Source organism: Eptesicus fuscus, chromosome 9 (assembly GCF_027574615.1).
Source record: "Eptesicus fuscus isolate TK198812 chromosome 9, DD_ASM_mEF_20220401, whole genome shotgun sequence".
In the NCBI taxonomy this organism is placed as follows: Eukaryota; Metazoa; Chordata; class Mammalia; order Chiroptera; family Vespertilionidae; genus Eptesicus; species Eptesicus fuscus.
This window is the reverse complement of record NC_072481.1, coordinates 12,296,804-12,322,967: the sequence shown is the minus strand read 5'-3', so window position 1 is coordinate 12,322,967 and position 26,164 is coordinate 12,296,804. Positions and strand designations below refer to the sequence as shown.

The following is a 26,164-nucleotide window of genomic DNA, read 5'->3' as shown; positions in this document are numbered from 1 at the left end:
GGGGTGCTGGGCCTTTGCTACTCACAGCACCTGTGGCCCTCTGGTGACCCTGCACATACTGAACGTCTCCTCTGGCCTTCCTCCGCCTCATCTGTCCCTGGGTATTATTTTTACCTTGCCTGTTGCAGAGGAGGGAATACGGCTCAGAGACAATGCGTGATCTGCTCGAGGTCACTTAGCCGAGGCTGAGATTCCTGTCCAGACCCTCTAACTCTAAAACCCACGCCTTTCCATCCCCGTGGCTGCATCCGTGGCGTCCCGGGGAGACCTGGCCTGGGGTTCGACATCTGTCTACTCATCATCCCACCCACGTGTGTTGAGCACGTGCCTACTATGCCTGATGCTGGGGAGATAGTGGTGAACAAGGCAGCCTGGTCCCTGCCCCGTGGGGCTTCAGGGTTAGTAGGGGAGGCAGCTGTTAATTAACCACCAATTAGAGGCATAATGACAAATGGTGGTGAGGAAAGGTGAACGGAGAAAGTAACCTGGGGACCTCATTTAGATGGGGGTGGGGGGGGGCACCGAGAACATTGAGAAAGAGTGAGTCCCAGGCACTGAAAGATGGTTCTGGTGGGACGAGCATGCGGGAGGCAATGTGGGCCTGGGCGGCAGGGACCGAGCCCCCTGGGACCTGTGGCCGTGGTCCCGAGGGCCGCATGGAGCCGTGAAGTGGTGCACTGCCAAACTCATTCTGGAAGCTGTTTCCGGTGGGCGCCCGGGGAAGGCACCAGCCCCTCCCCCCCGCGCTGGGCCACAGGGGCAGTGGTGGCAGCCGCTGACAGGCGGGGGGGGGGGTCCCACAGGTGCTGACGGGGTACCTGAACTACATGGTCCAGCTGGGGAAGCTGCTGGGCGGTGGGGACGAGGCCGCCGTGCGGCCCCAGATGCAGCAGATCCTGGACTTTGAGACGACGCTGGCCAACATCACCATCCCCCAGGAGAAGCGCCGGGACGAGGAGCTCATCTACCACAAAGTGACAGCAGCCGAGCTGCAGGTAACGGGAGCTCCGTCGGGGCAGCCACAGGGCTTCAGGACGGAGGGCACTGGGCCGGGGTTTTACACCCACTTCATCAGACCCTCAGAACAACCCTCTGAAGCAGGGCTGGTTGTTCTACCCACTTCTCAGATGGAAAAACTGACGGAGGCTCGGGAGGTGGAGTTTCTGTTGCCTACACCAGCTGCCTTTCGGTAACAGCATTTGCCCGGGGAGGCTGTGGTCATGATAATAGCTCACATTGACTGGGCACTGCCAATCTCTCAAGCACCAAGCTATCGAGCCTGGTACACAGCGAACAGTAAATGTGAGGGCCGGGTTCTGTCGACATTTCACGCTTTTTTTTTTTTTTTTTAATTAATATACTAGAGGCCTGGTGCATGGATTCGTGCACCGGTGGGGTCCCTCGACCTGGCCTGTGCCCTCTCGCAATCCGTGACCCCTCGGGGGATGTCGGAGAGCCAGTTTCGGCCTGATCCCTGCAGGCCAGACCCAGGGACCCCACCGGTGCACGAATCCGTGCACTGGGCCTCTAGTATGCATATAAGATCTTTGGTTAATCTCTTCCCACCCTCCCCACTTCCCTCTGAGATTCATCAGTCTGTTCTGTGTTTCCATGCCTGTGCATTGAGCATCTGCCCTCTGCTGGTCAGTGTGCGTCATAGCTACCGGCTGATCTGCCGGTCAGCCGGTCGGCTGGACAGTCAGTCGTCTGGTCACTTAGGCTTTAATATATATAGATTTTTATTTTCAGAGAAGGAAAGAGATAGAAACATCAATGATGAGAGAGAATCATTGATCGGCTGCCTCCTGCACGCCCCCTACTGGGGATCGAGCCCGCAACCCCGGCATGTGCCCTTGGCCGGAATCGAACCTGGGACCCTTCAGTCCACAGGCGGACTCTCTATCCACTGAGCCAAACCATCTAGAGCCACGTCACTCTTTTTTAAGCCTGGAGGTTAGGGGACATGTTGAAGGCCATGAGGCTCCTACGTAACAGGGGAGCTTGGCATTGGAATCAGGCATGGCTAACTGAAGCTCTGCTTCTGACCGTGACCCCAGTGACCCCGGTGGAATCAGGTTAGGGCAGTGATGGGCAACCTTTTGAGCTTGGTGTTCCAAACTTCGCCAAAAAACTGAGCATAACTCGGGTAGTGTGTCACTTTGAGGAAAAAAACATTATTTCACAAATGTTTCATCCTCGGCATGCGGCCGCCTCAGAAATGGCTACGCGTGTCAGTGCTGACACGCGTGTCATAGGTTCGCCATCACTGGTTAGGGTCCAAACTGTGAGGCTCTCTGTACTGAGCATGACTCATCTGAGAAGTTCCCTCCATAGCTCAGCCTTTGTGAAAGGCTGCCCCCTGGTGGCTGCCTGGGACTTGCCTGCCAAGTTCCTTCTTTCCACTTCATGGGGTGTTAGTGTCCAGCCTTACCCCAAAGCCCCCGGGGTCACGGAGGAAACCAGCCGAGTGGCCTCAGCCCATCTTCCTGTTCCCTGCCATCACCCAGGAATGCTTGGCTGGGCCTTGCTCTCTCTGGGGAGGATGTCTGGGACAGGCTAAAAGGTCTCCTCCCTTCTCTACCCTCTTGACCAACCAAGTCCTGCCCATGCATTAGCGTTCGGCTCATTCCCTCTCATTTCTGGAAGAACACGGGGGTCCCTGCCCTTTTCTCCTCCGCCCCTCCCTTTGACAGGTGTGCATGGGGCCACCAACAAGGAAACGACCCCAGACTCACCACTAAGTGCTTTGAGCAAGAGAAGCAGGGCACGAGGGCAGGGCAGGGCGAAGCGGGGGAGGCGAGTCTGGAGAGGGGTGAGCATAGCCCAGGTGGAGGCACACCTGGCCTCCTGGGTGCCCGCTGCCCGCTAGGCGCCCCGAGAAGCTGGCATCAGGGTGAGTGGTGCTGAGGGGGGGTGATGTCAGGAAGATCAACAGTCTGTGATGGGCACCATCTGGCACTGTTTTTCCGCTCTGAGGCCAGGTCGAGGGAGGTGCTGTTTGTGCACCATAATTTGGTTTGCTCCAGCTGCCCAGTTCTCAGCTCAAGGGGAGCCCCCCCCCCACCCCCAGTGGCCACGATGCCAACTGACTACCCCAGGAGGGGCAGAGAAGGCACAGTAGCCCTGGGCACATCAGCCCCCGCCTGGCTATCCGGTTCTACCCCCAGGCATCCTATCGCCGTTGCTCTTGTTCTGTTCTTCCTCCCTCCCAGCTGCATAGCTTTCCCCTGGGGAGGACTCGGCAGAGGCCGCAGCCTGGAGCGGTGTGAGCCCTGGGCGGGGCCAGAAGACTGCTCCGGCCCAGCCCCCCACGAGCTGTGAGACCTTGGGCAAGTCACACAACCCCTTCTTTGAGCCTTGGTTTCTTTTCTTGTAAAATGGGGCTTTGCTCATTCATTCTCCCCTGCTGTGTGCCAGGGAGACAAATGCGTGGCAGCCCCTGCCCTGGCAGCTGGAGTGGCAGAGCCCTTAGAGAACAGGCTGAAGCCTGAGCAGTGTCTCTCAGAGGAAATGGGCACATGGACACATGAGACAATTACGTTTAAAGCCGTCCCGGGCCCCTGAAGTCCGTCTCCCGGATAAGAATCTCTGCCTGGCCTGCCCAGGGGTTGCGAGAGGGTTCGATGAAGCAAGGGATGAGATTTCACTTTGTAAACTGATACGTGCAATGCCGATCGATCTTCGTCATCGGGATTAGTATTATTCCTTTGTTACGGGTGATCCCAGCCACGTCTCCAGCGCTAAACTCATTTGATTCCTTCCACCCGTGGATAGAGAATGCCTTGTTTGCTGGCTACTGGAAATTGGCTTCTTTCCCACCCTGCTGGTGACTGGGCAGGCCCTCCAGCCCTCACAGTGTGGGGCTGCCCCGCCGAGCGCAGAGGTCCCAGACTCGCCCCCAGCAGAGTCTGAATTCAGAGCACTGAATCCAAATTCCTTCTGTCGCTTCTCTGGGGACCCGAGGACCCTCCCATTTTCCAGGGCCTTCCACACCAAAAGGTGTTGTTTGGGAATGAGTCCCATCCCCTTTAAATCCTCCAGCTGAGACAAAGCCTGATAGCATCTTTCTTTTCTCTCTCTCTTTGCAAGCCTACTTGAGCCGGTGGGTCGGTGACCGGCAAGCTGGCTGCGGGTATGGAAAATAGAGTTCGTCAGGGTACCCCAAAGGATTTGAGTCACAAGTGGAGTGTCCTCATTGGTTAAAGCAGCCATCTCCTTGGAGACGGACCTAGGCACGCATGTTCAAGTTAGGCGTTCTCTGCAGGAATAGAGGTTGAAAATGTGGAGATCCTGGTATTCCACACGCACCCTCCCTCAGAGTGGTGGGAATCGGCCTGCACAGCGCCCCTGTGCCCTAGGGGACCAGGTCTGTGTTAAGTAGGTAGAGGTTTATCTCCTGATGGCTGTGCCCTGGTCGGAGAGTTCCAGTCGCCTGCCGTTTATGAAGCTCTTATGAATTGTATAAACAATGACGCTTTGTAAACTTGGCCAATTTCCCAGGGGTCTTTGCCAGCCGGTCATGTAGACAGGTGGCTCTAAGTGTGGAGCCCTATGTGAGCGTCTCACCTAAACACCCCCACGTTTTGCAGCCACAGAAATGTTAAGGGGAAGCTCCAGAGGTTGCCTGCCCAAGGGGCTCCTGCCAGGACCAGGGAGCAGGACGGACAAGCTGGAAAGAGAGGAAACTCGGGTTTGTTGAGCAAGCTGTCCCGAGAGGCACAGGGCAGCCAACCCTGGAGGGGGAGGTGGGGATCGTTGTCCCCATTTTAGAGGAAGACTGGGTCTTCCCGGGCCAGCACAGGGCTCCTCCCCGCTGTCCCGCTGTGGGGCAGGCAGGCGTTTGCAGGAGCCCACAGGGCACAGCTCTTCCCAGCTCTGGGAAGTCTGAGTAGGTCAGGGTGGAAATACAAGCCACGCTGAGAGCCAGTTGTCAGGCCCTGGCCTGCGGGAGCGGCCCTCCTCCATCCTCTGAGGTCCTTGTTCCCCAGCAGCTGAGCGGAGCTGCCCTTTAAAACCAGACACATGAGTACACCCCGGTTTTAGACCTGCACAGTCACTGGTTCACCCCGTGACCTCAGCAAAGCCACTGTCGCGTGTCTGCAAGTTCGGTGTCTGTTACGTGGAGGGTTTCCGTGGCTGCCTCTCTCGTGGAGGACTCAGTGGATAGAGTGTCGGCCTGCGGACTCAAAGGTCCCGGGTTCGATTCCGGTCAAGGGCATGTACCTTGGTTGCGGGCACATCCCCAGTAGGGGGTGTGCAGGAGGCAGCTGGTCGATGTTTCTCTCTCATCGATGTTTCTAACTCTCTATCCCTCTCTCTTCCTCTCTGTAAAAAATCAATAAAATATATTAAAAAGAAAAAAAAAAAAAGATATGTATTTTGCCGAAACCGGTTTGGCTCAGTGGATGGAGCGTCGGCCTGCGGACTGGGGGGTCCCAGGTTCGATTCCGGTCGAGGGCATGTGCATTGGTTGCGGGCACATCCCCAGTAGGGAGTGTGCAGGAGGCAGCTGGTCGATGTTTCTCTCTCATCGATGTTTCTAGATCTCTATACCTCTCCCTTCCTCTCTGTAAAAATCAATAAAATATATTTAAAAAAAATATGTATTTTATTAATTTCAGTGAGGAAAAGAGAGGGAGAGAAAGAAACATCAATGATGAGAGAGAACCATTGATTGGCTGCCTCCTGCACGCCCCCTACTGGGGATCAAGCACGAAACCTGAGCATGTGTCCTGACCAGGAATCGAACCTTGACCTCCTGGTTCATAGGTCAATGCTCAACCATTGAGCCACACCTTCTGGGCAGCTTTTACATTGATTCATACGAAGGCCATTTATAATGCCTCTCGCACCTTCCTACATCTTGCATTTTGCCCTTTTTCAAGATAACAAAACAGAATTTGGAATTGAAATGAGCCCAGGCCCACTCGTGGGAGACCTGGAGCAGTGATTACAAGAGCTACAGGCACTTTTGCTGTAAAACAGCACGTGTAGTCCCAAAAACATTGCATTCTGTAAAATTACAGGACAAAAAGATAACTAAAAATAACAAGACATATGGGAAAAACAGGTTTAAAGCAGACCATTCAAAAGTGGTGCAACTTGCCCTAGCTGGTTTGGCTCAGTGGATAGAGCGCTGGCCTGTGGACTAAAGGGTCCCAGGTTCGATTCCGGCCAAGGGCATATGCTGAGGTTTCGGGCTCGATCCCCCAAGTAGGGGGCGTGCAGGAGGCAGCCAATCAATGATTCTCTCTCATCATTGATGTTTCTATCTCTCTATCCCTCTCCCTTCCTCTCTGAAATCAATAAAAAAATATATTTTTTAAAAGTGGTGCAAAATAAATAAATAAATAAAAATTTAAAAAGTGGTGCAGCTTGGCTTGAGGGCATTAATTACTAAGTGAAATAAGTCCGTCACACAAGGTCAAATTCTGTGTGATTCCACTTCCATGCACAGTCAGTTGCATAGAGATGGAAGGAAGGTAGCGTGGGGGCTCCTAGGGGCTGGAGGAGTTAGGCACCGAGTTCCATTTCTGCAAGGTGGTGGTGGTGATGGTTGCCTCACGATGCCACTGAACTGTGTGTACACTTAACAAGGGTGAAGAGGGTTCATTTTAGATGTGTATTTTTACCACAGTTTTTAAAAAATGTTGAGTTAACTTTGTAATCAAAACACTCACAAAGCAATCATTGGAACCTGGAGAGATCACACAGCTTGGCTGGAGGCTGCCTGGTGGGAAGCGGAAATGTTGGCTGTAGACGAGAACGGGAGCTCTGAGCCTGAGCCGGGGCGGTGGGGGGCCGGGGGGGGGGGGCGGTGGCCCGCAAGGTGGGCCAAGAGCAAGTGCAGCCTGCCAAGAGCTGAGTTGCACAGAGCTGGCTGTGCCTCCGTGGGGAGGGAGCCTGCGCAGGTGCTCGATTTAAATTACCTTAAAATAGAGCTGCCGGGCTCCCTGCGGTGCATCAGCTGAGCTAAGGGCTTTTCCTTTCTTGCTGAAGGTTATCATTCTACACGTGATTTTTTATTTTTTTTTTTTTTAGAGAAAGTAAAAGGGAGGGAGGGCGGGGGAGAGAGAGAAACATCAATGTGAGAGAGACACATTGATTGGTTGCCTTCTGCATATGCCCTGACCGGGGCCAGGGATTGATCCTGCAACTCAGGTACGTGCCCTTGACTGGGAATTGAACCTGAGACCCCTTTGGTGCTTGGGCCGATGCCCCAACCACTGAGCAACACCGGCTGGGGCACGGCTGTCGTTCTTGAATTAACCAGTTGTATAGAAGGCCAGTCAGAATACAATTGGTATTCAACATGTTGAGTCTAACAGACAATATTAACTCAAGTCATCTTCACACTAACCCTATGAAGTATGTTCTATTATTATGATGATCCCCACTTTCCAGATTCCCAAGGCACAGAGAGGTTCCTCATCTTTCTCAGGGTCACACAGCTCATAAGTAAGAGAGCTGGAGTATGAACCCAGGCCCTGTGGTTCCAGATTCTACACACTTACCCATTAAGGCCTGTCGAAGGCTCAGTTTCCTCATCAATACACTGAGGATAACAGTACCTACCTCCTAGGCTTGTCATGAGGACCAGTTGGGAGATGTGTGAGTGATTAGCATGGCACCTGGCATGGGAGGGGCTTGGTCAGCAGTAGCTTCTTGCTGCTGCTGCTGCTGCTGCTGTGTCTCCTCTCTCCCATCCTCGTTCCACATCAAGTTCAATTTTTGGCTCTTAGAATCCTAGGTACACTCCGTACCAGGTGGTTAGAGAGCATTCATTACCTGACAAACTGAGAAGGGGGTGGGAAGGGCACGTGGGATCAGAATGTTGGGTGTGAGCGCACCCTAGAGGTCAGTGGGGGGAGTGCTGCGACATTTGACACTCGGCGCATTTCTCTCTTTACTTAACCAAGGTGTTAAGCGTGACTCTCACACTGTTGTTTTCCATTAAACCCGAAATATCCTAGTTGCTGTTTATCTTGTACTTGTCACCTGAATTTTGCCACCTAAATGTCATGTTCGCATGTTCATTTCCTACATTAAAATCCTTTCGGTTAGGAATTTGTCATGTTGAGGAACATTTTAATCTGGCAAGTTCCACTAGCCGTATGAGTTTTAACATGTTTCAGAGAGGCCCGTCCATAAAGTACCACGTGAGTATATTTTTTTTAAAAAAAATTCTACGTACAGCATCTCCGATGAAATCCAGCCAGCCTTGGTTTGACATCCGCCCAGTGCATTGTGGGACAGCGCCCAGCCCTCTGCTTTGTCCAAGGACGGAGGCACCCTGACACGCCCTGGAGACCTGGGCCCTGCGTCACCCTGTTCTTTTCTCTTCCAGGCCTTGGCGCCCGCCATCAACTGGCTGCCCTTCCTCAACACCATCTTCTCCCCCGTGGAGATCAACGAGTCCGAGCCGATCGTTGTCTATGACAAGGAGTACCTCAGCCAGGTCTCCGCCCTCATCAACAACACCGACAAGTGGTGAGGGCACCGGGCCGCCTGGGACGGGCCTCTGGGAGTCTCTGGGGTCACCCCGCTGCCCTCTGCTCAGGCGGGATGGCCGAGCGATGACAGACTGCCTCAGGGAAGGGGCCCTGGCCTTGGTTTTTATGAGAGGCAGCAGGGCACCACGGTTATGCACGCAGGTTCAAATCCCAGCTCCCCCACCTGCCAGCTTTGTAGCCTCGGGCACATTTCTCTTACCCTTTCTCGGGTTCCTTTTCCGAATCCATAAGATGCGGGTACAAGTAGCCCCTCCCCTGTAGGGTTGTTGTGAGACTTGAGTGAGGTGACCCATGTGCAGGGTTTTGATATAGTGCCTTGACGCGGAATGGACTCGGTAAATGTTAGCTCGTGTTATTAGTATTTATGATGTTTTCTTAAGTTTTAAAGATTTGTTGTAGAAATTTTTGAAAACTGCAGAAAAAAATTACGTTTACCCAAAATACTAAGGTAGACCTCGTGGGATGTGTGTGTTTGTGGGTGTGCACATGTGGAGAGAGAAAGCATGTATGTGCGAGAAGGACAGAGATGGGTTTCTGATGCACATCTTTTCCCCCCGTCATTGTGCTAGAGGTGTGGTCTGTTTTTCCCTGGGATAGTTTTTAATTGATTTTTGAGAGAGAGAGAGAGAGAGAGAGAGAGAGAGAGACATCAATGTGTTGTTCCACTTATTTATGCATTCATTGATTGATTCTTGTATGTGCCCTGACCGGGGATCAAACCTGCAACCTTGGCATATGGGGACAACGCTCTGACTGACTGAACTGCCTGGCCAGGGCCTCCCTTGACCTTTATCAGAAGCATTTTACCCATGTCATCCCAAGCCCTCTGCAGACCTCATTTTTCATAGCTACATGGGATTCCACTGAGAAAATTGATGGTTATGTACTCACCCCTCCCCCTGTTGGTTCCAGTTTGAGGCTCACAGCACTTACTGAGCACTTGTGGGGTACAGATTATTGCACTAGGCACTGAGGGCTTTTCGGACCGAGGCTCTGCCCTGGAAGTGACAGTCCAGGTGCTTAGAGAGCATTCATTACCTGACAAACTGAGACGGGTGTGGGAAGAGCACGTGGGATCAGAATATTGGGTGTGAGCGCACCCTAGAGGTCAGTGGGGGGAGTGCTGCGACATTTCCAGCCCGGGGCACTTCTGAGCATGTCTTGTCTCCTCTCCCCCCAGCCTGCTGAACAACTACATGATCTGGAACCTGGTGCGGAAGACAAGTACCTTCCTTGATCAGCGCTTTCAGGATGCCGACGAGAAGTTCATGGAAGTCATGTATGGAACCAAGAAGGTGAGCCTCTTACTATGCACTCCCAAACACAGGTTGAGGACCTACTGTGTGCCAGGCCTTAGGTCGGGGGTTGGCATGACCAGGGTACCCTCCAGGGGCATGGAACCCATGAGGGAGGTAGACAGAGGCAGAGAATAAAGAGGGCCACTGAAGAAGTCTGCCCAGGTGTCCTGAGCACGCAGGAGGCCTTACCCCTGGGGAAGGCTGGGTGGGGTTGGGGGAGAGGGAAGACGGCCAGGCAGACACCTGCGTGGGAAAGCGTATAAGAACTTGGGCAACTACACTTAGAGAAGGCTAGCGTGCCTTTGCCTTCCTTCCTCACTTCTGGCCTGGAAGAAATTTTTTTTAATGAAGGTATAACTTACATGCAACAAGATGTATAAAATACACAGTTCAGTGAGTTTTGACAGCGGAAATCACCCATGTAACCACCACCCCGTTTACCCAGCAGTTCTCTGAGCCCCTTCACAGTAGCCCCCACCCCGCACCCCCAGGTGGGAGTAGAAGGGTGAAGTCGGAGTCAGACCCTGGCTTCTGCTCGGCGTGTCTGTGAAACGCATCTGTGTTGTGTAGATCAGGAGTTGGTCCTTGTGGTTGCCAAGCGGTGTGCTGTTGTATAAAAACACCACGTTTTGTTTCCCATCTGCCTGCGGGTGGGAGTTCGGGTGGTTTTCCGTTGAGGGCTATTAGGAAGCAGGCTGCCCTGACATGGGTGGGTTTTGCCACCTGTTGTCCAGGGTCCAGAGGACTTGGCTTCCTCTGCAGCCGACAGATTTATGGGAGCGGGGCCCCCACTTGGGTCATACAGACTGTCCACAGAGGGCTGCTGGGCAGGGGAGCGGGTGGGGCCAAAACTAGCCATGGTGCTTTCTTCCCGAGCCACGCTGTCCCCGAGCCGAGCTCGGTGAGGCTGCAGCCCGGTGCCTGGCTCAGCGGCACAGGCGTCCTGCAGGCCACTGGGCTGGAGGGTGAGGCCCGGACCAGGGGCCGCGTCAGAGGCTGGCAGGGTCGCTGTGACATTTCTTCCTCGGGAGGCTTTAAAGGGGGCTGGGTCCTGGCCTCCTGGGAAGGTCCTCCTGCTGCTCAGGGTTGACAAGGCAACTTCCCAAGGTTCTGGGTCGCCAGGATGCTCATCCTCCCCCAGGAGGTAGGACTGGTGGGAGCGTGGGTGTAGGGTCAGGCGTGGCAGAGTTCTGGTCACTGGGACCCTGGACCAGAGACTCCTCTGTGCTGAGTCTGTTTCCTCGCCTGACCAGGGCCCGCCCCCGCCTCCCAGGTCATTCCCACGGCCGCACGGGATCCCACCTGCGAAGTGCCGTGCACGGAGCCCATTCCAGGAAAGAGTAGATGGCCGTGATGCGGGCCGGTCCGTGGCCTCTTGGTCCCGTGTCTGAAAAGTTCTGGAAGGAAGCAGGGGCCCCAGCTGGTGCTGCCTCCCAGACCATCAGGGCTGGGAGGGAGGCCGGGGCCCCAGTAACCCCTCCCTCTGTGTCCAGACCTGCCTCCCTCGCTGGAAGTTCTGCGTGAGTGACACAGAAAACAACTTGGGCTTCGCACTGGGCCCCATGTTTGTCAAGGAGACCTTCGCCGAGGACAGCAAGAACGTGGTACGTGCCTCCCCTCGGGCGCAGGCTGCAGCCTCCCGCCAGCGATGGCCGCTCGTGAACTTGGCGGCCACACTCTGGTCTGGTCTGGTCTGGACCTTCCCTCCCCAGGGCTCCAGCCTGAACTCCGAGGCCTCGTTCCCTGAAGCCCTGAGTCATGAGAGTCACTCGTGAGCGTCACTGCTCTAGAGCGCAGGCCGTCTAGCTGTGTTGTCGCGTTTCACCCTCACCGCGTCAGCCCTCCCCACTTCCAAGGGTCTGAGGACCAGCGGCATGATGTTGGCAGAGCAGCTCTAGGCCCGGGGTTGACGTTTTCCTTACTCCGAGGGGGACAGGTGTGTTCTAGACGGGCAGAGGCGCATCGTGGCTAAGCATGGGAAGGCGGGCTGGCACCAAATCCGACCCTGGATTTACCAGTTCCTGGGCGGGGGGCTTGGGGCCATATTCTCACCTCACCTGTAACGTGGGGGTGGAGGTGTGCATCCCACAGGGGGAGATCAATGAGATGCTACATGTAAGAGCACCTGGCACGAAATAAGGGTCCCATAAAAGGTAGCTGTTCTACCATTTTTATTACTGATACTAAACACATGGATGCTACCTGCAGTGGGAGGTTAGCAAGCGGAGACTCAGACCTATGGAGCGGCTTGCCTGGTGCAGAATCAGAGTCCAGTTCTGTCGGCCATCAGCCCCTCTGCTCTTCCTGCTGCAAACCCCGCCTTCCCCTGGTCTGGATTCTTTCTCTGCCTGGCCTGCCTGCCTGTGACGTTGCCCTTGAGAATGTCCATTCCTCTCCAGCCTGAGCAGAACATTTCTAAAACTGCTGCTTAGAACTCGAGTTCTCTAGATTGTGAACCCGTTCCATCAGACAGGGATTCTGTGGCCCAGTAAGTCTGGGGGAGGCCATGTGTTCCAGCCTTTTCCACAGACATTCCACTGCGTGGTGCCCCTTAAAAGGCTCGGAAAAGCCCCGCAGCCAAGAGACCTGCCCAGCGTTCTCAGAACGTACTCTTAACCGTATTTGACCATGGAGCCTGTTTATGGAAGTCTACTCTTGTCTTATGGGACGTTAGTATACTGAGGAGCAAGGTCGGGGAGCATGGCTGTGCCCACCCCCCCTTCTTAGCCCAGCACCTGGGAGCCTGAGGCTTTGAGCCAAGACCAGAGTTTAGTCTTTGCCTGCCGTCATCCTCCCCCTGGGGTACCATCCACAGCCCGCCCTCCAGGGTCAGCTCTGTCTCCGCAGGCCAGCGAGATCATCCTGGAGATCAAGAAGGCGTTTGAGGAGAGCCTGAGCACCCTCAAGTGGATGGATGAAGACACGCGGAAGTCAGCCAAGGAGAAGGTGAGGCTTGACGGGGGTGGGTGCTTGACGGGGGTGGGTGCCGGAGAGACCACGGCCGGGCGCTGCCCCGCCCTCGGGGTGGACAGTCGGCGGGATGGAGGGGCAGCCTGAGCACGCGGTCGCGTTCACGACGGTATGAGAAGGACATGCCGAGTGTGCGAGGGGGCGTGCAGGGAGCTGCCGCGTGTCTAATGGAGAGGGAAGGGCCTGAGGTGGGTGGTGGGTGATGACTAGGGAAGGCCTCCCTTAAGAAGTGACATTGAAGTGATACCTGAGAGATGAGTAGCATTTAGACAGGAGAGGGGTCCTCCCAGAAAGAGATGAGGAAGGCCTGGGGTGGGAGGAGCCTGGCCCTGTGTCCCCTTAGCCCAGACCCTGAGCCCGGCCCCCACGGGGCACTCACTGTCTATCCTCTGTGTCTCCCCCAAACAGGCAGACGCAATCTACAACATGATAGGCTACCCCAACTTCATCATGGACCCCAAGGAGCTCGACAAAGTGTTCAACGACGTGAGTGGTTCCTGCCTGCCCCCTTGCATTCCCAGATGCCCCTGGGGTCCCCATTTGGGAAAGGGGAGAGGCAGGCCGGGTCCAGATGGGGCGCTGGAGGCACCAGGACTGTGAAGACATCTCGAGATGGTGAGCTGTGGGCTTTGGGGATGCGCCAGGTCCCTGCTCCTCGGTCTCCTGGGCCAGCCGGAGGCCCCCTTCCCTGGAGCCACCAGCAGCCAGGGCCCAGCAGTCCTTGCCAGAACAGTGCCACATGCCCCGCTGATAGTGGGAGGAAACACCCTAGAAGGTGCAGAGAGCATTGGCACGCCCCCCCTAAAACATCGGTGGGGTACAGCGTGGACCCCTCGTACCGCCTCCTCCTCCCCGACTCCAGAGTTACCTCCTGTCCCAGGATCCTGCCCACCTTCCCAGAGAAACCTGACCCCTGGTTTGGCCCTTGAAATGCTAACAGGAAAGAGGAAGCATAACTCTCAAATGCACTGAAGCTTCCTTAGGCAGCAGGGGTAGCTGACGTGACCCTGGTAGATAGAACTTTTGGCAAATCGCTCCTTTCAATGCATCATGCTTCTGCCCTGAGAGGTACATTTTTAGATTTTTTTGTGACTGAGACTCATAAACGCGGGCCTTTTTGCAATTATAATAACGTCTCATCACGGTTCTATTTAAAACCCAGGGACATTAAGATCATTTCTGAGAATGCGAGGTGCCTTTTGCAGCCTTTTTCCTTGAGGGTGATTTAAGGTGCTCCAGAGTGTCGGGACGGGGGACCAGGGGCTCCTGGAAACGGGGACGGAGGCCCGCCGCAGGGCCCAGCGTTTCACTAGCTCCTGGCGGTAAAGCTAGAAAGCCCGGAGGGATCTGAGGGAGAACCTCGCGCCTGAAAAGAGTGGAAAGGCCGGGCTGAGGGTGAGGAAGGTGCGCAGCCACGCCTGTCCCTGCCACTTCAGAGCTGGATCCAGCCTGATTTCTGAGATCTGTGCTACCCTGTATGGTGGCCACTGGCCATAGATGGCTAATTCATCAAAATCTAATTACTTGCCCTAACCGGTTTGACTCAATGGATAGAGAGTTAGCCTACGGACCGAAGGGTCCCAGGTTCGATTCCGGTCTAGGGCATGTACCTTGGTTGCGGGCACATCCTCAGTGGAGGGTGTGCAGGAGGCAGCTGATTGATGTTTCTAACTCTCTATCTCTCCCTTCCTCTCTGTAAAAAAATCAATTAAATAAATTTAAAAAATCTAATTACTTAAAATTAAATTAAATTTAAAAAGGAAAAAGCTTAGATTACATTTAAAAGCCACTCTAGCCACATTTGAAATGCTCGGCAGCCACGGTGGCCAGTGTCTAACAGGAAAAGCACAGACACGGAGCGTGCCCTTCAGCGCGGGCAGCTCTGCCGGGCAGCGCGCTGCTGCAGGGCCTGGCACCGCGGGGTGGCCGCTGGTGTCAGAGGCCCTGGGCGAGCTCTCTGTGTCCTTGGGGGTTGAGGGTGCCAGGCCCCAGCAGGGGGAGGGCCGAGGGAAGAGCCCAAGCCTGCAGCCTCGAGGCCCCCTTCTGGCCTCTGACAGGCAGACCAGTCCCTTAACCTCGCGGCCCTCGGTGTCCTCAGTGTCAGAAGAGGTCTGGGTTCAGGGGTCCGAGGGCCTCGGGCCTGGCCGCGCTGATCCTGGCTCTGCTCTCTCGTCCAGTACACAGCAGTCCCGGACCTCTACTTCGAGAACGCCATGCGCTTTTTCAACTTCTCCTGGAGGGTCACTGCCGACCAGCTGAGGAAAGCTCCCAACAGAGACCAGTGAGTGCGGGCCTGTGGGGAGGTGCTGGCCCCGGCTCCCAGCTCGTGGGGTGCTCCGGGCTGAGCTCACCTTGGTGGACCAGGTGCCAACATCACTGTCCTGAGGGCCCTCCTCCGCTTTCCAGACGAGGGGCCCAAGGATGAAGGAAGTGTTCCCAGGCAGGAGCTGGGCCGGCTGGTCTGGGCCCCGGCGCCAGGCTGTTGGCAGAGTAGCCCGGCCTGGAGCCGAGCAGTCCTGGCATCACATCCCAGCACCACTTCTGCACTCGGAGCTGGTGTGACCCCCGAGTGTGAGGACCCCCGGGAGGGTCGCACCGAGGAGGCCCTCCGCTCGGTTCGTTTCCTCCAACTCCTCACCAACAGGAGCGCGGGATTCCCAGGGCGGTTCCCCGGAGGCTGGGGAAGGTTCCAGATAGGCCCCCGACAGCTGTGGTTCCCAAACCTTACTGCACATCAGGAGTCTCTGAGGAATTTTTTTTAAAGACAGCTTTCTGCCCTGGCCAGTTAGAGCATCGACCCATGGACCAAAGGGTTGCGGGTTCGATTCCCGGTCAAGGGCACGTACCTCAGTTGCAGGCTCAATCCCTGGCCCTGGTTGGGATGCATGCGGGAGGCAACCAATTGATGTGTCTCTCTCGCATTGATGTTTCTCTCTCCCCGCTTCCTCTCTTCCCTCCATTCTCTCTCTAAAAAAATTAAAAAATAAAAGAATAAAATAAAAGTTTTCTGGCCTGTCCACCAGATGTTGTTAAATCAACGTCACCTGGAGTGAGACCTGGTATCTGTTGTTTTAATAGTCTCTTCAGAAAACCCAGGTGCAGTCAGCCCAGTGCTAGTTCTCAGGCAAATCTCCCCCTGTGCCTAACACATTTTGCAGAATAAAGCTTACCAGGCAGGCGGCAAAAGCAACGTCTCTGTGCCTCTGGTGCCCCCTGGTGGGCAGCAGGGCTTTGAGCATCTGTTTCTTCTAAGTTTCCCTTCTACAACCAGGGTACCTCTAAAATGCACAAGAAGGCAGTCTTTTATCTCCAGAATACGGCACAGGTACTGCCACAGGGTCCGGAATGTATCTGGTCTTTTACAATTAGGCTACAGTTTTTCACTGAAGTGTCATTTCCTACCCACTTATGTACGCATCATTATTTTTTTAAAATATATTTTATTGATTTTTCACAGAGAGGAAGGGAGAGGGAGAGAGAGCTAGAAACATCGATGAGAGAGAAACATCGACCAGCTGCCTCCTGCACACCCCCTACTGGGGATGTGCCCGCAACCAAGGTACATGCCCTTGACCGGAATCGAACCTGGGACCCTTCAGTCCGCAGACCACGCTCTACCCACTGAGCCAAACCGGTTTCGGCATCATTATTTTAATATAAATATGATGTTTTCAGGTTCTCAGTATCCTGTCATGGGGTGTCCCTTACCACATCTCCGTGGGGCTCACCTGGAGAGACAGAGTGACTGCCCAGGCCCTTAAAGAGGATGTCCTTCCTGTCTCGCTCTGCCCCTCATGGTCCCGTCCCCTCCACACCAGAAACATCATCCAGTGGCCGACTGTTTCAGTACCAGATACCACCAAGGACCCCTTCTACGCTTTTTTTTTTTTTAATGTATTTTATTGATTTTTTACAGAGAGGAAGGGAGAGGGATAGAGAGTTAGAAACATCGATGAGAGAGAAACATCGATCAGCCGCCTCCTGCACACCTCCCACTGGAGATGTGCCCGCAACCAAGGTACATGCCCTTGACTGGAACCGAACCCAGGACCCTTCAGTCCACAGGCTGACACTCTATCCACTGAGCCAAACCGGCTCCGGCCCCTTCTACGCTCTTAAAAAACTATTGGACCCAGAGAGCTTTTTTATAAAAGTTTCATCAATTTTTATGCACATTTTATGGGGGAAAAAAATTTTTTATCAGTTTAATGAGGAAAAAAGAGGTATTGTTTGACTTTTTCAAATTTCTTTAATGTCTCTGGCTTAATCGTAGACATCTGGATTCTCATATCTGTTTCTTTATTACATACAATCTGGTTATACAATATAATTCTATATTATATTCAACCTATTACAGTGTATTGTTTTTTGAGCTATATAAAGCAAATCTAGGCTCACACAGATATGTAGTTGGAAAAGGGGGGCGTATTTTAATAGTCTTTCCTCATACTAGGGCACGTTCTTGATTGATATTAAACCAAGATTCGTGAAGTGGTAATTTCTTAAAGGCTAATTGCCCTGTGGAATTGGACACTATCTCCATGAACTTTTATACTTCATTATACTAAAAACCATCCGTCTGTCTGGCACTTTGATCCATCTTGTACCCACCCATGATTTTTAACATGAAACATGGGTCGTTTGGAAAACAGTGACTCGCTGGGTTTCACATCTGTCTTCCAAATAGTGACACTTTGATGACACAACATCCAAGAAAAACCACATCTGATAGTACCACCACTGAGCTGCTGAGAAAAGCTGATACAAGCTTTTTAGGATTTTAATTTTCACTTGAAACATCTAAATATATTTTAACCTTGAATTTTTATCATTGGCGTCAAGTGGTGTCCGTTATTTTCCTTGAGGTGACAAGTTCATTTTATTCAATTTCAAGAAAACGTCTGGCAAACCCACGTCTGAAATGTCAGTTCGTCATTTATCCTCTCGGGTATAGATGTGGTCACATCGTATTGAAGGTCTTATACTCAAGGGTCTGGTTTTAATTAAATTAATGACTAGGCTACATCACTAAAGACGTTCTTTTTTAAAAAACTATATTTTTATTGATTTCAGAGAGGAAGAGAGAGGGAGGGAGAGATAGAAACATCAATGATGAGAGAGACTCATTGATCGGCTGCCTCCTGCACATCCCACACTGGGGTTCGAGCCCACAACCTGGGCATGTACCCTGACCGGGAATGGAACTGTGACCTCCTGGTTCATAGGTCAACGCTCAACCACCGAGCCACACCGGCCAGGCTTATGTTCTTTGTCAGCGCGTCGGTGTTGCATTGTGTGGTGTGATGTTAGATTTAGCCGATCCCTTATTTGTAGACATTTAGGTGTTTTCCGGTTTCCCTCTCAGAACCAGTGTTGCTGTGGATGTCCCCGTACGTGTGTGCCCTTGGGCCTGGGGTCAAGGGCAGCCACATTTTCTCGGCTCTTGATATCCTCCCGGTGGGCTGCCCCCCGGGCCCTCCCCAGGCCGGCCTGACTGTTCACGTGCATGCTGCTTGCAGGTGGAGCATGACCCCTCCCATGGTGAATGCGTACTACTCGCCCACCAAGAACGAGATCGTGTTTCCAGCCGGAATCCTGCAGGCCCCGTTCTACACCCGCTCTTCACCCATGTACGGACGATGCTCCTGGTGCTCCCGCCCCATCTCCTTCCCCACCCCTCACCGGGCCCCCAGCCCAGCCCCAGCCCACAGCTGACCACCCCATCAGCCGGCCTCACGGAGCTCCCTTTGCCCCACTCACCCAGGGAGCTTGGGACATTCAGAGACCTTTCAGAGGGGACAGCCTCACTCCCCGGGCTTCCCTCCAGGGCCTCCTGGTTCTGGGAGCCCCTGCACAGCGGGACCTCGGGGCAGGGTGCCTCTAACAGTGTTTTAGAGCAGTCGCAGCCGGGGAGCTGGGAAGGGCGAGGGCACCGTCTCGAAAAGGTCCCACGGGCTTGGCTTTGCTGACCCGGTGGCCCTTGGGCAAAGCGGTCGCACCATTCCAGGCCTTGGTTGGCTCATCTATAGAGTCGGTGACTCACGCCTAACTCCTTGGCGATGACCAAAGAGGACAGTGCAGTTCTGCGGAGCCTCTAGCCCAGTGCTTGGCGCCCAGCGGGCACAGGCTGAGCACAGCCAAGGCACCACCCTCTGACTGGCTTCAGGCCCAGGCTGCGCCACGGCCCCGCGGAGCACTGTGGGCCTCTGATGTGTCTCCGGGCCTGGGAAGCGGCGACCTCTCCCCTCTCACCTCCGTGTCCTCCCCTCCAGGGCCTTAAACTTTGGCGGCATCGGTGTCGTCGTGGGCCACGAGCTGACTCATGCTTTTGATGATCAAGGTATGAGTTCCTTGGGGTTCCCTTCAGAGGGGGCCCATCAGCTTCCTGGCCCCACTCATTCTGCTTTAGCTTCTTTCACTTCTAAGCATCTTACTTAGCCGTGAGACAGAGGCTCTGGCTTCAAATCCTCCTGCCGACCGTATGAACTTTAGCAAGTCCCGTCGTCTCTCCGGGCCTCTGTTTCCTTGTCTGTAAAATGGGCACGGTGGTGAATGTGAGGACTGAGTCAGGCGCACCATGGAGCAGCCTGCTCCTGGCAGGTGTCCGGTCCTCGGGGGTGGGTAGTGAGTGGGAGCGTACACTTGTCCACTGTTCCAGAGACGTCTCTGGTCTGACCACGGCCAAAGGAGTTGAGGTTCCCATCCTCACCGACTAACATTCAGAATCCTCCTCGCTACCTCTTGCCTGGGGGACCCCAAGACCAAGACGTGGGAGGCAGGGCCTCGGGGGCTGTGGCCCTAGTGCCACCGGCTCCATTTACCCTTCTGGGGCTCAGGGTCAGAGACCCTCAGCAGCCTTGGCAGCGAGTCCCCTGACACTTTGGACACGCTGGTCCTTGGCCTGGATCACCTTCCTCCATCCCCCGCCCCCACCCGGGTTGTTCCTCTGCCGGCTCTTCAGCGCTCAGCGGACATCTCCCCAGCGCGGGTGGCAGGTGGGAGGAGAGGTGCAGCAGCAGCCGCAGGTCCCAGTCGGCCGCCTCCCCCCCTGGACCCGACGCTTCCCTCCGCCCCTGCAGGACGGGAGTATGACAAGGACGGGAACCTCCGGCCCTGGTGGAAGAACTCGTCCGTGGAGGCTTTCAAGCGGCAGACGGAGTGCATGGTGCAGCAGTACGGCAACTACAGCGTGAACGGGGAGCCGGTGAACGGCCGGCACACCCTCGGGGAGAACATCGCAGATAACGGGGGCCTCAAGGCGGCCTACCGGGTAAGAGGCCCGCTCCCCACACGCGGCCCGGCCCGGCCAGGTCTGGGTCGTTGCAGACAAGCTGGGGCCAGTTGCAGCCGCTCTGTGAGCCTCCGTCCCCTCATCTGTGAAACGGGTGTAGTGAGGACTCCAGGAGAGGGTGTCCGGGCAGGCACCTGGCCCAGAGCTGGGCGCCCGTTAGGCTTTCTGCTCTTGAGTCCAGGCCGCCAGAGAGACTCGGGAAAGGGCTTGGGCTGGCCCTTCACAGAAAAAGCCCGCCAACCCCTGCTTTGTAAGGGTGGCTTACGCTGCTGTGTCGGGAGGGGGTTGGGACTGGACTGGTTTGAGGCAGGGAGACTAGTGAGGAAGCTGTGTGAGGTTGTCCAGGCAGGAAATGGGGTGGAGCCATGGGAAGTGGGAGAAGTGGTCAGGTTTGGGGTGTTTGCTTTGATTGAAAGAAGAGTCAGAGGAGTTCTGGGGTTTGGACCTCAATACCACTTACTGTGTGTGCATGTGTGTGTGTGTGTGTGTGTGTGTGTGTGTACCCTTTCGTTCTGTCTGTGCCGTGTTAAGCTGGAGATGCATTGGGGTAGTTGAATATATCAAGTACGCATTGGAGGGCCTTTGGCATGGGGATGGTATTTAAAGCCACGGGTTGAAGGCGCTCGCCTCAGAAGGAGGGCCGGTAAAGAAGCCAGCACCCCTGGGCTGAGCCGGGCCGTCAGAGCTGACGCCAGACCCCAGAAACCAGCTCCCAGGGCGGAACTCCCGAGCTCTCCCGCGCCGGCCTCTCCGCCGCCGCCCTGCCTGCTCGTGTCCCCGGAGCCAGCTCTGCTTCCTCTCCTCCAGGCCTACCAGAACTGGGTGCAGCAGAACGGGCCCGAGCAGACGCTGCCCACCCTGGGGCTCACCAACGACCAGCTCTTCTTCCTGGGGTTTGCGCAGGTGAGTTCGTTAGGAAAAAGCCAAACTCGGGCATCTCGCCGTTCCGGGAGCTCGGAGAGCCAAAGGCGAGCTCCCCCCGGCGGAGAACCTCCCAGTCCATCGGACCGTCCAGGGGCAGCTGCCCTGTGGGGGGCGCTTTCCTCTCACGGGAGAGATTCGGGGACGGGCCGGGCGTGCTAGTGAAGGGACTGCTGCCTCCGGTAGGTGAGCGGACCAGGTGGCCACTGAGGGTCCTTCTGGTTCTGGGTGCCAGAAATTTCTCCAACTCAGTGTGCACCCAGTCGTCCCTGGAGCCGGCTTGCAGCGTAGAGCCTTCCGTTGGCACTCGGCGCTGCCAGGCCTTCAGGCAGCTGTTGTGTCCAGAAGTGAGTGATGTGGACTCAGTCCGAGGTTTTCAGGATGGTTTGGGGGCCGGATCCTCTGTTCAGATGAAATCTAGCACAGCTGCCGGCACAGACAGGAGCACAGGAGACAACTGCAGTAGAGGATGCTGGGATGGGGGACACACCCGTCCGCTCTTTCTTTCTGGGCCGCGTGGCTGACCTTCCTGAGCCCCGGGGCTCCTAGAACCAGGTGGGGGCTCATTGCTCTGCTGTTGTACACGGGGCAGTCTGGCCGCCTCCGGACCCCACAGTGACCCCCGCCTCTCCCTTTTGCCCTCACAAAGGTCTGGTGCTCCGTCCGCACGCCCGAGAGCACCCACGAGGGCCTCATCACGGATCCCCACAGCCCCTCCCGCTTCCGGGTCATCGGCTCTGTCTCCAACTCCAGGGAGTTCTCGGAACACTTCCACTGCCCGCCCGGCTCGCCCATGAACCCGCGTCACAAGTGCGAAGTCTGGTGAGGGGCGAAGACGAGAGCCGCGGCGGAGGCCGGTGGGGCGGGGCTGCGGCTGACCCGCAGGGTGGAGCCCACAGGCTGCCCCCTCCGTCCAGAGCCCAGGGTGCCCCCCAACCCCCCTGGCCGCCCAGGGCCCCCGCCCCCGCCCTGGAGGGTTTTCGGCCGGAACTGAGCTGTGATGTGGGTTCTCAGCATAATCCGAGATTTGACCCCCTGTGGAGACCCTGTCACCCCAGCCGCGCGTGCACCCACTCTGACGGGCATTTGGGTGTCAGGCTGGCTGCTTGCCAGGCCTGGGCCCCACGCTGACAAGGGCAGTGGGCACAGCCCCACGCCCACATCCGGCGCCAGATACACCACAGATACCACTGTGTCAAATGCTTTAAAAATATATTTTTGGGGAAACTATTTTTTAAACATTGTGGAATACACTGGAAATCTTCAGGGAGATAAGACATCTAAAACACTTTTTTTTTTTTTTTTTTTTAAGGAGAGGATTGGTATATTTATTACGTTCTGTTTTTCTAAATAACCTGTGGACAAGGGAAGCCCCACTGATTGAGCCCTCTCCCTGCCTCCCTGGCTGCAAGCTCGGGCAGCCACGCCCGGGCCCGTGAGCAGGTCTTCAGGCCGTGGAATACACGGTTTCCGCCTCCATCGCCTGGTGTAGGGAGGAGAGGCCTGGGGGCCAGCCAGGAAGGGGCCAGCTCGGGGAGGCCCAGCTCATGGGCACCACCCCACGTAGCGTACCAGAGCCCGACAGCGGGAACCCCAGCGAGAAAGGTCTGATCCCCAAAGTCGCAGCAGGAGACTGAGGGCTGTAGCAGCATGAGGCCATGGCAGGGCCCTCAAACCCAGTCGGGTGCCCAAGCCCCTGGATCTGGACCACAGGACCCTGTGACACCCCCCGCACCCCCATCAGATGTGCTCTCCTCATCCCGCTTTTGTCGTCCCCTCCATGTCTGTCCTGGGGGCCCGTTGCCTCTCCAGCATCCCCACCCCAGCCACTACCTTACCAACCCTCTTCCCCAGGGGAGGAAAAGGAAATAGCCCTCCTCTCCCACAGGCCCCAGACCCTCCCTCTGAGCTCCATCCTCCACCCTCCCGCCCTCTGTTCTCTAGTGCCTTATTGAGGCTGTGACCCTGGGCGCACCCCGGGGAGACAGCCCCTCACCCCCAGGGTCCCTTGGCCTCCTCAGTGAAGCCCCAAGTGTCCTGACTGGAACACAAGGCCATACCCCCTCCTCCCCGTGCCCACAGAGCTGCCTCCCACCAGCACAGAAGCTCTGCCTCCAGGTCAGTGCACCGGGGTCGGGGTCAGGAACCCCTGACCTTGCCCCGAGCGCCGTCCCACCCTCAGCCCCTTGGGTTGAATCCAGACAATCCTTGTAGCTATTCGGACTCCTTCTTGGGAAATGCTTTCAGCCATGGGAGGCTGTGAGGGGGGCGCCCCCCAGCCCGGTCCGGCTGAGGCCTCAGTTCAGAAGCCCCCCAGATGGAGCTCATCGGAGCCCCACCCTGGCCCCGCCCCCGCAGGCACCCGCCTGGCCCAGGAGGCCAGGTCCTCCTTGCCCAGCAGAAGCCACAGCTCAGCCACTGCCTCGCCCGCCTTCCGATCAGCCCAGAGCTGGTTTCTAGCCCCACAGGCAACAGGCCTGGGAGCTCTTCAGAGGAAGGCTCAGACCGGAGCCAGAGCAGGCTGTCCCAGTCCTACTGCCCTCCCTGCCCTCCGGCCTTCCCTGTGTGTCTGCAGCACCAAGGACTGGGACCTCCCAGCCGAAGCAAGTGTCCTGGAGCTGAGGGTCCAGCCAGAGGGACTGTCATTTGCACTCATTGCTCCCTGGTGTGCTGTGAGTGGGGGAAGGGGGGGAGGGGGGGGACATGGGGAGGAGACCCTGCCCCTGAAGCCCAGGGAGCCCTGAGGCTGGCTTGTCTGCAGGTACATGGACATGGGTTTGGGGCTGGGAATCCGGTTTTTGTATTCTTAACGTTTTGTGCTACTGTAGTTCTGGTGTGGCACTATTGTAATGGAAATAAAGTACTTGTACCGTGGGCCGCGTGACTGCGTGTGTGACTTCTCAGGGTGGTGTGTGATGGGTGGGCTATGGGAGCGCACCCTCAGCTGCACCTCCTCCCAGAGCAGAAGCCCCGGACCCTGGCACGTGCCAGGTGACCACACAGGCTGAAGGTACAAGAGGGAGGCTTTTTGTTCCTGCAGAGGTGGGTCCTCCCGCATTCCTGTTTCCCAAAGACCACGTGAACAGGCTCCTCCCACTTCCCTGCTGTGGAGCCCCCACCCTCTTTCCCTCCTCCTCCTCCTCCTCCCTTGTTAGCAGTAGACCTTCCCACACCTCCTGCGTGTCCCCTCCTCAAGCCGGAAGGAAACCCGGCCTGGCCCTTAGGGGTTTACCCTGCAGTTAAGAATGGGAAACACTTGTAAGACGAGCCACTGGGAAATGTGTGCGACCTGGCCTAGTGACTGCGTAGGGAAAGGGGTGAGCAGAGGCGCCGTCGGGGTCCAGGAGCTGCGGAAGGAAGGGAGGGATCAGAGAAGGTTCTGAACGTGGAAGAACTGGGTGCAATAATTGCTCCATTGAGAAATGGGTGAGACCTTTACAAAGAAAACTGTAAAATTTGAGAGTGTTAAAGAGAACCTGAATAAATGCACATGAATACCCCGATCATGGGCGGAAAGGCTCCATCCATATCACAAAAGATGCCACCTCCCCCAGATTAATCTATCATTTCGGTGTGCTCCCAGCCGACATTCTGAGTTCATTTTTCACGGGACTCGAAAGCGGATTCGCCTGGAAGAGAAGATGCGCCGTGGCCAAGACAGTTTTGGAAAAGAACAGTGAGGGAGCTGGCCTTTTCAAACTACGTCATGAAGCTGCGGGGAGTGACGTAGTGCGGTGCTGGCGTGCGAACAGAGACGTTGGACAGCTGGCGTAGATTAGAGAACCAGAAACCATTCTCTGTGTATGTGGGACTTCGTGTAGGATCAAGGGAGCCCTTCGAATCGGCTGAGAAATGAAGAACCGTTAAATAAGTGGTGTTAGGATATCCACGTGGGAAAAATAAAAGAATCTAGAGCCTGCCTCCCTCACACAGTTCTCACACACGTCGTTCACAACAATAAATTCTACATATCCTAGGGAGCTAACCATGTGAAAACCATAGAAGTCTCATAGCATACAGGGTGAGGCAAAAGTAGGTTAAAGTTCTGGGTGCATGAAATTATTGTGTTATTTATTAATTGCTAGTGGCCCGGTGCACGAAATTCATGCACAGGGTGGGGGTTGTCCCTCAGCCTGGCCTGCACCCTCTCCAATCTGGGACCCCTCAGGGGATGTCTGACTGCTGGTTTAGGCCCGACATCCCTCTAGCAATCTGGGACCGCTGGCTCCTAACTGCTCACTTGCCTGCCTGCCTGATCGCCCCTAACCACTCTGCCTGCCGGCCTGCTCGCCCCCCAAATGCCCCCCCCCCCGCCAGCCTGTTTGCCCCAACTGCCCCCCCCCCCCGCTGGCCTGATCACCCCCAACTGCCCTCCCCTCCTGGCCTGATGGCCCCTAACCACCTCTGCCTTGGCCCCGCCACCATGGCTTTGTCCAGAAGGTCTCCCGGTCTAATTAGCATATTACCCTTTTATTAGTATAGGAGATTGTATTATTTTCCATATGAATAACTGTAACCTGTATCACAGAACGTGTTAAAACTATGGGTAGGCAAACCTGTCTTTAACAAAACATAAATGAAAGGAAAAAAATGTGAAAAATTAATACATTTTAATACATGTGAAAGAAAGAGCAAAATATTTAAACAGACGATCCTGAGAAGAAGAAATACAAAGAGACAAAAGAAAAATTTCAAAAAGATGATCTCACTAATAATATGAGCAATATATTTAAAACCACAATGAGGTAATGGAGTTTGATACTGTGTTGCTGAGGATGTAGGAAACCGGGCGCTGTCACCCACTGCCAGGACCATATTGACAATTTATTGCATTTAAAGGGCATTTACCAGGACTTCCATGCTGGGAGGAGAATGCTGTCTTCCTAATTTCTTGACTCGTCCCCCCAACCCCCACCCCTTTTCCCTTAAGCCTCCTCTCCACCGCTTTCTGAGCACACAGGCTTGCAGCTGCACACACGGGGAGTTCTGTTGGAATCTGAGTTATTTCTCTACTTCAGGTAATTTCAGGTTCATGTGTGGTTTTATTTCCTCTCTGTGTTGATTTACATTCATGGCTTGATTCCCGGTCAGGGCACATGCTTTCCAGTAGAGGGCATGCAGGAGGCAGCCAATCAGTGATTTTCTCTTATCATTGCTTGATGTTTCTCTCT

At 55.3% G+C, this 26,164-nt stretch overlaps 1 protein-coding gene across 4 annotated transcripts in view; it reads left to right on the top strand.

The window, feature by feature from the left end:
- ECE1 (endothelin converting enzyme 1) overlaps positions 1-22,298 on the top strand; it is a 96,188-nt gene extending 73,890 nt beyond the window's left edge. For 3 of the 4 annotated variants that reach the window (XM_028155396.2, XM_008148126.3, XM_054720420.1), the window contains 12 exons: positions 804-995; positions 8,348-8,490; positions 9,694-9,808; positions 11,305-11,415; positions 12,659-12,757; positions 13,190-13,267; positions 14,959-15,062; positions 18,301-18,411; positions 19,054-19,121; positions 19,861-20,051; positions 20,880-20,975; positions 21,643-22,298. In XM_028155396.2, the coding sequence (XP_028011197.1) occupies positions 804-995; positions 8,348-8,490; positions 9,694-9,808; positions 11,305-11,415; positions 12,659-12,757; positions 13,190-13,267; positions 14,959-15,062; positions 18,301-18,411; positions 19,054-19,121; positions 19,861-20,051; positions 20,880-20,975; positions 21,643-21,819 (1,485 nt within the window). In that variant the 3' untranslated portion in view covers positions 21,820-22,298. The remainder of the gene's footprint in view (positions 1-803; positions 996-8,347; positions 8,491-9,693; positions 9,809-11,304; positions 11,416-12,658; positions 12,758-13,189; positions 13,268-14,958; positions 15,063-18,300; positions 18,412-19,053; positions 19,122-19,860; positions 20,052-20,879; positions 20,976-21,642) is intronic. The other variant, XM_054720421.1, reaches the window with a different exon arrangement.
- The last annotated feature ends 3,866 nt before the right edge of the window (positions 22,299-26,164 follow it).